We start from the raw sequence: 11,424 nt of genomic DNA, 5'->3' as shown, positions 1-11,424 counted from the left end.
TGCTCCCGATCTTCAGCAGTTGATTACATAAGCAACGAGAATATGAGTCGTCAACTGATAGAACATTTCAATTATTGCATTTAGGTATAAAATAAAATTATTGATCTACTTTGTAATACAGTAAAAAGAAATATGACATGTATATAGCTTTCTAAACATACTAATGTAATTATTACAAGTAGATGAAATGCCTTTTACAATAATTGTAAACTGCTTGTATAAATAATCTAAGTATGATATACATTAATATACCTTTTGTATAAATTATAAGGCAACAATAGTAATTATTACATTATTATATTATAAGTATAACTCTTTCTTTAAGATTATAATTTAAATATAATACAAGCATAACACTTTAGGTTGTTATATAAAGTTAGTATAATACATGTAATAGATTTTTATTCATCCCTAGTACTTATGTAGTCTTTATATACATTAATATGTCTTATTTAAACATTGCAATTCAATTACAAGCCTTATAATTGCTTTATAATGTATATACAATACATATGTTACTTTACAAAGTCTATAAGAAATTACAAGAAATCTGACTTTTTCCTGATGAAGAGGTTGGCGAGGAAGGGTGGCGTCATCGTAAGGCCGATCGTCTTCACAGCTTCAACTGTGTGACGCTGACCTACTAATTAGCTTCTGGACAACGTCAACTGGCTTGGAAGGGCTGCACTAGAGCTGGAAGATACCAAAGACGAATGGGTCAAAGCCATTAGAAAGCTCCTGGAACAGCTGAAGGACGACAAAGAAGTTGACGCCACTGTTTTCGGACTGGTCGGCGTTAGAGACTTCGATGGAATGTTGTATGCCGTCAAATTGTGAAGAAAGCTTGGGATAATTCTGAACGATTCAATCAATAGTATACGTAGTTGATCAAATGCAACCCCGACTCAGTCCATTTTTACAGCATGAATGCAAGTAAAAGATATTGTTCCTATACACGATTCCCGTACAAGTGCATGCCCGTAACTATCTTGACTGATGGAATCCACGTGCCGCAAAAATTTAGAGGCCCAGTACGGCAAAGTACTAGCTATTGTATCAACTGGCATTGTGTAACTTGTATCTTATATGTCAAGCGCGCAACGAACTATGTAAGCCATGGGGGTTGTCAAATTAGGAATACCTGCAGCTCTGACATTTTCTATTTCGTTTAACTATATAAGTGTAGCGTCTGTAGTATGTATACCGTTTGTGATTTTAAAGGCTGGTAGATAGTGTCAAGAAAACCGCCTGTGCGGAAACTAGCAAGTGGAAGTAGATGACGAAATGGACTCAGCTTACGAAGGTACCGAGTCGGCACTTAAATTACGTAAGATGCCTTTACATCCTTCTTCCGCCTTTACTAAGTCCGACTTCTGGGCGTTCATCGCTTGTAAGACAATGCAAACAAATAAATACCAGAAGACATCATCACATGTAGCACTTTTCATCACCACACCATTATTAACTGTCCACACCACGTAGAAGCTAACTACAGTTTACCAATGGCAAGTGATGCAGGAACTGGTGACCAGACGGACCTCACAAAGCTTGAGAGAGAGAAGGATGGTTCATTCAAGAGACAAGCATCTTCCTTCCGCGATACAATAGTCAAAGGCGGGAAGTTTGGGCCGGAGTCAGGTTTGTACCCATAATCTGCCTCGTTTGATTTATGATTGATTTATCTTTAGGGCGATATCATATCTATGCTTCTTTCGGGTGTCGTAAGTACCGATACTAAGGCTAAACATCCACGCTTCTTGAATTCGTTTTACAGCATGGGCGCATAGAACGTTGATTGTTAGGCAAGTAAAGGGGCTCGGGGACATTATATGTAAGTTAAGCTCTGACCTGGACTATGTTTCGTATGCTCAGATGGCATGCGTCTAGCGGTTTCGATTGTCTCTCCACGGATGGACAAGGATGGCTGGAAGTTTGCAAACATCGATCCTTTCCCCGGAACTGACGTAGATACGCTCAACCACGCCGATCATATCAAAGACATTTATCTCAAAGCGGATCCGGAGTATAATGCTAGGTGAGGAAAGTTCTTCACTGCCGTGATGTGTACTCATCAAGATCTACCCTGTAGGTATACGGTTCCGATATTGTGGGATAAGAAGTTACAAACCATTGTCAATAATGAATCGTCCGAAATTATTCGAATCCTCAACGCATCTTTCAATGACTTGCTGCCACCCGAGAAGTCCTCTATCGATTTGTATCCGGAGAAGCACCGCATCGAGATTGACAGTCTCAATGAATGGGTATACGACGGAATAAACAGTTAGTTATCGTCATTTTTGCATGCTCAAAGGCGCACTAATGCAAATTCTTGCAGATGGAGTCTACAAAGCAGGTTTCGCGGGAACCCAAGAAGCATATGAGAAAGCCGTGACTCAGGTCTTTGCATCACTCGACCGCGTAGAGCCATTGTTTGAAGGAAAAGACTTTCTCATTGGCAATCAGCTAACAGAGGCGGACGTACGACTTTATACTACTGCCGTACGCTTCGATGTCGCGTACCATGGTATTTTCAAGTGCAACTTACGCACGATCCGGGAAGGCTATCCGAATATTCATCGGTGACGACGCCCTTCCCTCGGAATTATTTTTACGTCTGATGTACTTATATCGGATGTTTAGGTGGTTAAGGCAACTGTATTGGAAGAATCCTGCGTTTAACTCAACAACGAACTTCGATCACATCAAGACAGGATACCATTCAATTAGAACGGTAAGCTTCCTGTCCAGATTGCAATCATGTTGTAGTTTCTTATTCCAGTCATTCATCAAGATAAACCCTAACCTAATTGTTCCAATTGGGCCTATACCGTCCATTGAGCCTCTGTGATGGTAATGGAGCATAGTTATCCTATGCTTTGACTGAAGGTTGCACCGAAATCGTTTGTATTTCTCCCGAGATATTGCTGTAATTTGGGAGACACATCTGATGTGAATTTACCGGTAAAAAGCTGTAGTATACGAGTAAAATGAATGCCCGCCGTAGCAGAGTGACCATAGTCAGACCAGCAGTGTTCGGACTTTCTAAAGTCTTGATATGTATTTTGCAGGTCTGTAGTTAGATATGCTTACTGTAGCCTGAATGGCAATGAGTCCATGATCTAGGAGCTAGGGTTTGTAATTTTTCAGTAACAATGTAGACAATATTAGTATACAACTATATTCTGCAAATGTGTAGGCTTTTACTTAATGAATACAGGAAACGAGTCACGAATTGCGGGAACCAACACAGATTACGTGGATATAATTCAAAAGTAGAAGAACTAAACATATTGCAACAAATCAACACTCAATAAACGACACATTTACTACGCAATATCAATCAAGCACCAATGTGCACTAGATTAACCCATCGCTCCGTCTGGACACCCTCCTCTTTTCTCAACTTCAAGACAGCTTTGCGGAGCGCGGATGCGGACCGCTTGTGTATCACTTCACCGTCTTCGTACTGCGCCATATGAGAATAAACCTCTTTAGCAAGCAAGCAAAGGGCCATCCGGATCATACATTTCCCACATCGTCCCAATCACGCTTCGAAACCCACAGTACTGTACAGCGGCGGCTAAGTGGAGCACTTCATCGAGTGGGGCGAATAGATCTTGTTCAGCAGTGTGACAAGCAGAGAGAAATGCAAACTCGGCGTTTGGAATGTTAGCTCGCATGGTATCAAGCAATGTCAATCCGCCATCAGAGAGCGTGAAAGAAGAGTCAAGCGATCCCGAACCCAAATGTCCGTGGAAGGCAAAATGGACCCACGTGACTTTCTGTAGACGTTTCAACACTCTGCCGCGAGTCGCCCTCTCGTTGAGAAGCTCTGTGCGGGAAGAAACATAACTCCCGGTGTTCGTCCGGATCTCACGAAGTTCAGTCCCGGTCGATGTAAGGGTAACGGTGTCACCAATGACAAGCATTTCAGGATTGCCAGTGTTTTTCCGTTCCCTCGACCGGGCATTGATGAGAGCTCCGAGTGTCGGGGTATATGACGATATGTAGTCATCCAAGAAATACTTCACGGTACCATCCGCATCCTCAAACGGCCCTGCTGCATGGAATGGAAGAGTAGAAAGTAAAGACGTAGGGCACCACCAGATCCGCGTTCCTTTGGGAATCCCCAGCTCCTCAAGTTTGGTGACGACCTTGGAGACGACTCTGTCCCATAGCATCCTCATTACTCGGCGCAGTATTGAGTCATATTCAGGAGAGTAAATTTTGGAATTCACTCGGGTATGCAAGAGATTGACACACAATGTGGTGCTATCCTCGTAGAATTCTCCGTCTAATGGGACACAGACGACTGGGTAGTTCTCGCTGGGGAGGACAATGAGTGCATCGGATCGATATTTGGAAGCGTAAATCACAACCACCGGACCCTCTGAAGCTGCCCTCTGGAGAACTTTGAATGGAGTAGCTGCAAGAAAGTCCTCGAACCCAGGAATTCGACGAATCTTGTCGATAAGCTCCTCCTGCTAATTAGAGAGTTGCCTCTTCAGCTTCAGTCTCTCATCGAACAATCTTTGATCTCTATGCGCATCCGGTGCAGATGATCCGCTTTCACCCACACCTGAATTGGACTGAAACACAGTATTTGATGTCGCAAGATTCTCCAGCTGCTGACTAACTTCCCTCAACCTGTCAGCAAGTGCTCCATCCCTTTCCGCAAGGCGCTCTAGAGGTGTCCTAAAACCACGCATCTGTGACCAGAGTAAGCCCCTTCCTTGTTCAAGTGTTTCTATAGCCTTCTTAAGCCTGTTCTCATGTACCGCATATGCCACTGCATGTAACGTGAGTGTCGTATAGTTACTTTTCCCTTTGAGGAAGTCGTGCTGGGCATGGAGAGTAGGACCAATAATGAGGGCACGTTGGAGGAGCCTTATTGCCACCTTGTACGCTTCTGATGTGGCATGGTGAGCATGACGTCGAGCAATGTTAGGCCAATGGATGGCGATCTCTACACGGGCCACCGGGCTAGAAAATTCATGCTTGGTTGCACGTTCGAGTAATTGCATACACTCTTCGAAATTATCGATGAGTCCAAACGTCTCGAATCGAGAGACCAGAGAACGAGCGAGATTGTGCAGAGATGAGGAACGGAGGGCATGGCCTTCCGGGAAACGCTGCAGGGCAGTACGATGACACTCGATGGCCTCGTCAATATCCGCTGCCCGTCTATGCTGTTCAAATCGAAGATAAAGTGCACCTCCGAGATTATTTAGAGATACGGGACGACAGGGATGATCATCAGGGCGTTGTAGAGCAGCGTGTTGATACTTGATGATCTCATCCAGATCTACAGATTGACCATTGTCTTGTTGAAATCGAAACATAAGGGAGGATGCAAGGGTATGTAGAAATCCAGGACGTTCGGGATAATCTTCAGGGCATAGTTCCAAAGCAGTACGGCTATGCTTGATTGCCTCCTCGAGATCTGCAACCTGTCCATGTCGTTCAAATCGGATCCGAAGGCAATTCGCAAGGTCATCCAGAGACAAGGAACGATTAAGATGACCACTCGGGCAAAGATCTACAGCAGCGCGATGATTCTCGATGGCTTCATTAAGATCTGCTATCTGCCCATAGTATTCAAATCGAGTCGTCAGTGACCCCGCAAAGTTCGTCAGAGACAGGAAACGACTTTCATGGTCTTTGGCGAAAAGATCTAGGGCAGCACGATGGTAGCCAATGGCCTCGTCAAGGTCCGCAGTTCGACCATAATGTTTAAAACGACTTTGAAGGCAAGTGGCAAGGCTACTAAGCGATTTAGGACGAAAGGGATGCCCGTTACGGCAAAGCTCCAGGACAGCACGAAAACATTCAACAGCATTATCAAGGTCGGCAGTCTTTCCATACTGTCCAAATCGAGTTAGCAGCGAAACTGCAAGTTTGTGCAGGGGCAAGTAACGATCGGAATGACCGTCAGGACAAAGATCCAACGCAGCACGACTATATTCAATGTTCTCGTCGAGGTCTGCTGCCCGTCCACACTGCTTAAATCGGGCATCAAGGCAAGTGGCAAGGCAACTTAGATAGATATGACGATCGGGACGGGCGCTGGGGCAAAGTCGCATGGCCGTCCGACAATGATCAATGGCCTCATCAAGGTCTGCAGTCTGTCCATTCCGCTCAAATCGAATTTTCAGGAGAGTTGCGAGGTTATTCAGAGTTGCAGGACGGATGATATGGTCGTCGGGTAAAAGGTTCAGGGTGGTATGCTGGTGCTCAATGGCCTCTTGAAGGTCTGCAGCCCGTTCATGCTGTTCAAATCGCATTTCAAGGGAAGCGGCAAGGTCATTTAAGAACATGGCACGTTTGGGGTCGTCATCTGGGTAAATTTGCAGGGCAGTACGAAGACACTCAATGGCCCTATTAAGGTCCTCAATCTGACCAACCTCTTTAAATCGATTTGCCAGGGAAGCCGCAACGCCAGACAGACACCTGGAACGACTAGGATGTCCATCTGGGCAAAGCTCCAAGGCGGCACAGTGGCGCTCAACGGCCTCTTCCAGGTCTTCTATTCTTCCATATAAATGGAATCGCGTGAAGACATAACGACCAAGACTGTTCAATACCTCAAAGCGACTTGGATGTCCTTCCCGGCAAAACCCAAGTGCAATACGCTCATGGCAAACACACTTGTCTAGGTGTTCTCGTTTAAAAGATTTCTCAAAGCACTTCCAGTGCTTAATGGCCATTCGGCCGTTTACAAAACAAATCATTTCGAAGTCGATGAAGCCCTCCACGTAGCCCTCCATGTTGGCGCGGAATGCAGCAAAGCTTAAATATTTCCAATACTTGTTGTCTGAGCCGTGCTATCAGTGAAAGGGGAACAAATAAGCTACAAGAGATACATTACCTGAATTTCCTTGACCTCGAAACACGTGTTCTCCGCTATCTTCTGCATAAAGTGTCTCTGTGAGTTACAAAAATCTGCCATTACTTGCAGGAGTGCGCGATAAAGATACTAACCTGCAAGAAAAAATGGGAAACGATGTGTACCACAATATGCAAGTTAATACAACAGATAGGATATATGGTAGTAACTGGCACTTTGGCTTGAGCCTTTGACACGACACTGCGGATGGAAACAGAAGGAGATTGCTTATATATAACAGTAGCCATGCTAGGAGTGCGTTCAAGAATGTAATGACAGTCAATGTTTAGGACAATATGACTATCAATAGGAAAGAATATAGGCGTACGAGATGGAAGAAAGGCTTCAGATGCAATCCGCTTAGAGACTAGGACCACACATTTTACTCAGCATTTGTGTGTACAAAAGCTATAACAGAATCTATGTCTAGAAGCCTTGGTAAGAAAGAAAGTGCCTATTTATGAGAACATAGCATCACTGGAAGAATATCGGTAACGACAATAGAAAATAGCACTCTTTCCGCATTGTTTCCAAGTATGTAGGAATGAACAAAAGTAATACTGTCCGAGATTAGTAACACCTTTAGTTACAGATAAAGCCAAGCGTGCACTGAAAGCATAACTGTGTATGATGTCACCTGTTGGATAAAGCAATTCAGTATTCTACTGTATCTGAAAGCATGAGCCACAGCAGTTGATGAAAAGGTCGAGCTTTGAAGGTGAACAAAGGGTGCTTGAAAGCACCAAATATCTGCAGATTAAAAAAGATATCGACCAAAAGACGAAAAAAAAAGACACTAGAAAGGCTCACAGTGAATGCAGTGTTCGATACTAACGAGAAGAATCAAGAGTTATAGACAGATCACTAGAAAGTGATACAATACTGGTAATTAAACTGTTATGGAGGAAAGTTATGGGTCGGAAATTCAAAGGTGGACAAAGAAACACGACCGTAATGTTTATAAACTATGGACCCATCACGCTCCCAAATATGGCTGAACCAAGCATATTCTGTTTGATATGCAGCAGCAGCACTTTCGAAAGGTAATTGCGCTCCACTGCAGATAACATGAAATATCACAAGGCGTATAATGTATTTCTCATTGCTATGAGAACGCGCCTTGCATACGCGATGCCTTTCCGAGAGATGCTTCTGACATAATCACGGGACTCATCGGGACGCAGGAATTGCACGAGCCAGATTGAGCCATAGGTAAGCGCATGGTGTCGGAGAACAAGCACGCCGTGAGGAATGGATGATCCATGAAGAAATGCAAAAAGCTTGCTACGAAGCGGCCTATGGATTTACTAGTGTTTGTTACTGTGTACACTCATTTTCTCCTTGGTCTCGTGACGCAACGAAATTGTTCAAACTCAAACAAATACCTGCTGGCAAGCTTGTCTTTTGTGTTCGACACCGCCAGCTTGACATTCCAATGTTTGTGGAACAAGGGTCACTAGTCAAATCATCTGATTTCTTTCTTGGCATACTTTCTCAGCATCATGACGAGTCGTAAACTCCGGATTGGTATTGGTCTATCGGTGCTCCTCTTCAGTGCATTACTGGTCTTTATGCTCAGCTTGTTCTTTCTACCCCGAACTCGTGTGAAGTCTCGCATCTGCGCTATGCCCTTTCGAAATGCTATTCTTTCTAATGTCTGTTCGTCTTCAGTGGCGCATCGAGTCGCATCTAATTCTATTATCGATGGTTCGCACAACTCAAACGCGCGAACACTTGGCATTGCCACTTCTATTTTCGTTATCTCGCTTGCTAGGAGGACTGATCGTAGACAAGTCATGGACATGCTACTCGGGGATGCTTTAGGCCTCAACTGGAGTTACTTTGATGCCCTTGACAAGAATGATCCCCTCGTCAACAGGATTCTATTCGAAGTATCAAGGCTAAGAGTTGACGCATCAAATTCAAGCTTCAAATGGCCAGATACACTTGAAGAGGCGCGAAAAGAGTCGTTCGGCTTGGAGAAAATAGCGTATGATGATACAGGTGACAGGAACGTTACTACTGAACCTTTGCTCTGTGCCACCGGAGACAACAACATTCCTTCATACACGAATTCATCGTCTGCTCCGTTCCATAAGAAACTGTCAAAAGGAATGATTGCCTGTTGGTATTCTCATATACAGCTTCTGGAAAACATTGTCAAACACACAAGACACGTCCGCAATGATTCTTGGGACGGACGGGAGGGAGTAACGGTCATCTTCGAAGATGATGTTGATGTAGAGTGGGACATGCGTGAAAGACTGGAGAAGATGTGGGTGGATCTACCTCAAGAATGGGACATAGTCGTGCTTGGTACGCTGTTATAATTATTTTAATCCCGCAACAAATTAACGCTCTGAAGGACATTGCTGGTCAAACGAGTTATTCCACCCATCTATCACGCCCACGTCTCCTCTCCATCCATCACATCGCCCCAAATGTACTCATGGCTACGTCGTTTCGCCCTTCGGCGCTCGCCGTCTTCTATCTCACCTATCATACGCTCCCTTCGCATTCTCACGAGCACTTGACCAGGCAATTGCCCATCTCATCTCAACACGGCGCATCCGCAGCTTCAGCGTGGTACCAAGCATCGTGGTACAACGCCGATGTCCACCTGGTAATTCAACTTCGCTCGAATGCGCATATGGTTCTGCAGATAACGGAGATTCCGATATTTGGGTTAATGGAGGGAAGAAAGGGAGTAAATGGCGAGATTCGTTGGAGGACAGTGCACTTGAACGCATCCATAAGGGACAAGTGAACGCGTTTGAATGAACGGAGTTCGCATTGGTGTGTCCACATGATATATTCGAGTAACCAGTAACTGAAATTTCGGGGCCTATTGGTTAGACCCATACTGTGTTGACGGACGGGCCCGGTATCGAAGGACCCGAAGAACACGCGCCCGATCGAACTGTTACTGCGGATTCCTAGAAGATCCATTTCCGCAGTTCACCATTGCAAAATTAGCTCGAGGACTATGACCTCGAGGATAAATTAGTGCATTTGCTGCAATTCTGTCGAACTAGAAATAGATACCGAACCGTCTATAATTGTTAGTCGTGAATTTATATCATTTGACCAATTGTTAAAAGTCGTGTATATTTTCTTGCTCCTGAACTTAGGCCATATGGCCGCCGGGAAAGAGGAAACTGGGCGTTATTCTTTTCTCGAATGAGAATAAGTGCATACGAAGGATGGATTGCCAAAGCCGGTAGATTCGGACATCTTGTACGGTTTTTTTTTGACTATTAGAGCCGTAGGTAAACCGGAAGCAACTTCTACTAAATTAAAAATAATCCTCACTTTGTAAATATTATAAGTAAGAAATTTGAAAAGACGACATGCTAAGTGGGGGAGCTTTCAGATACTTCTTTCTTCAGCGCTCAATAATATTTTGTATATCGGCAAGTGGATCATCTAATAATAAATAATAATAAGATCCAACTATTGATGATTTCATTGTCATCGAATGGCGTCATTCCTTACACATGTGTATGCATTCTGGAGGTTCATTTTCTTCGGCCGTGAAATTCGTATCTCGCCTTCTGTATGGCTTGGTTTATGATAAAGCCTAAAAGTAAGGCGTAAGGATGTATTCGGTCAACGAAGAACATGAGCGTAAATTTACAGAACGCAGATGGTTCAAAAGCATTGCGTTCATGCTAATCAGCACCCTGGAATTTACCAGTGCTAGCTTAATTATTATGAGGTGAATCTCTCTAGTAATCTGTAGCAGACATCTGTAGGTTAAATCTAGTTGTCTCAACAATCGAAAGCCTAAAACTAAGGCGATCTAAGTGCTTCAACCTTGTGCATGAACGTAGTTGTGCACTCTCTTTCGGTGCCTGACAATCTAGCTTGATGTAAGGTAAGGAAAGTATAAACTCGACATAGTATGTCACATCAGTCACAGCACAGCCACTTCCCCATTAGGAAGGACCCTGATGGCAAAAATCGAGCGGTGGACATCGACATTTTTTTTAGCACTTGTAAATACAAAAAAAAATATAGATTATGGTTTTACAGCTCAGCCAGAATACTAGCTGGAAGGATTCTATGGCTATAGTATTTCTTATTTGCCTATTGAGCCTGTGCTCCTGTCAACCCCTTTCTATATGCATCCATGAACTGAGCAGACTGGTTACAATACCTACAAAACATATAATAAAATCAATTTTGTAAGAAAGAAAGATTTAAAGTACTCACTTTTGAAAGAAATCAAGAGGAATAGAATTAAGGCATGTTTGAACATGCTTTTCCATTTGAGCTTCAGTAGTAGGGGCAGGCATCATCTGGTAGTTGAATTTAGCATAACCCTAGCACTGTTCAATGAAGTTCAATTCACAATGGAATTTAGGATAAAAAACTGCCTTGTGTTCATAGCCTTCCACCAATTCTTTAATTGCAGACTTTTGAGCTTGAAAATCTGGCTGGTTAAACAGAATTTGTTGACAGCAGCATACTGATTGTGCTGATTTGTCAGCACACTTGAAACCTTTGCATTGTGTGCATTTCCATCAACATTA

At 43.7% G+C, this 11,424-nt stretch overlaps 4 protein-coding genes across 4 annotated transcripts in view; 3 read left to right on the top strand and 1 right to left on the bottom strand.

Moving 5' to 3' along the window:
- FOMMEDRAFT_115262 (O-methyltransferase family 3 protein) overlaps positions 1–837 on the top strand; it is a gene marked incomplete at its 3' end in the record, with an annotated part of 4,544 nt that extends 3,707 nt beyond the window's left edge. Inside the window, exons 4-5 of the mRNA XM_007272048.1 lie at positions 573–597; positions 652–837. Of these exons, the coding sequence (XP_007272110.1) occupies positions 573–597; positions 652–837 (211 nt within the window). The remainder of the gene's footprint in view (positions 1–572; positions 598–651) is intronic.
- Positions 838–1,419: 582 nt separating this feature from the next.
- On the top strand, positions 1,420–2,992 carry FOMMEDRAFT_130383 (glutathione S-transferase). The gene is made up of 8 exons (XM_007272047.1): positions 1,420–1,638; positions 1,689–1,721; positions 1,775–1,831; positions 1,888–2,035; positions 2,090–2,283; positions 2,339–2,582; positions 2,644–2,734; positions 2,795–2,992. The coding sequence occupies exons 1-8, from the start codon at positions 1,503–1,505 to the stop codon at positions 2,849–2,851; spliced, it is 960 nt and encodes a 319-aa protein (XP_007272109.1). The 5' UTR covers positions 1,420–1,502; the 3' UTR covers positions 2,852–2,992.
- A 351-nt stretch (positions 2,993–3,343) lies between these two features.
- FOMMEDRAFT_162719 (uncharacterized protein) lies at positions 3,344–6,770 on the bottom strand (the record flags this gene model as incomplete). The annotated part of the gene is made up of 3 exons (XM_007272046.1): positions 3,344–3,469; positions 3,552–4,487; positions 4,581–6,770. The coding sequence occupies 3 exons, from the start codon at positions 6,768–6,770 to the stop codon at positions 3,344–3,346; spliced, it is 3,252 nt and encodes a 1,083-aa protein (XP_007272108.1).
- Positions 6,771–8,391: 1,621 nt separating this feature from the next.
- Positions 8,392–9,829, top strand: FOMMEDRAFT_162718 (uncharacterized protein; the record flags this gene model as incomplete). Its single annotated transcript, XM_007272045.1, has 3 exons — positions 8,392–9,205; positions 9,255–9,652; positions 9,746–9,829. The coding sequence occupies 3 exons, from the start codon at positions 8,392–8,394 to the stop codon at positions 9,827–9,829; spliced, it is 1,296 nt and encodes a 431-aa protein (XP_007272107.1).
- Between the last annotated feature and the right edge of the window lie 1,595 nt (positions 9,830–11,424).

The sequence above is a fragment of the Fomitiporia mediterranea genome (assembly GCF_000271605.1).
Source record: "Fomitiporia mediterranea MF3/22 unplaced genomic scaffold FOMMEscaffold_20, whole genome shotgun sequence".
Classification (NCBI taxonomy): Eukaryota; Fungi; Basidiomycota; class Agaricomycetes; order Hymenochaetales; family Hymenochaetaceae; genus Fomitiporia; species Fomitiporia mediterranea.
The sequence above is the reverse complement of the archived record's forward strand: the minus strand, read 5'-3'. Positions and strand labels throughout refer to the sequence as shown.

Bases quoted from the DNA above. Each gene is read 5' to 3' on its own strand.
- FOMMEDRAFT_130383 (XM_007272047.1), top strand. From the start codon at position 1,503: ATGGCAAGTGATGCAGGAACTGGTGACCAGACGGACCTCACAAAGCTT. The intron at 1,832-1,887 runs GTAAGTTAAGCT...GCATGCGTCTAG, and splicing joins GGGGCTCGGGGACATTATAT to CGGTTTCGATTGTCTCTCCA. The intron at 2,284-2,338 runs GTTAGTTATCGT...AAATTCTTGCAG, and splicing joins GGTATACGACGGAATAAACA to ATGGAGTCTACAAAGCAGGT.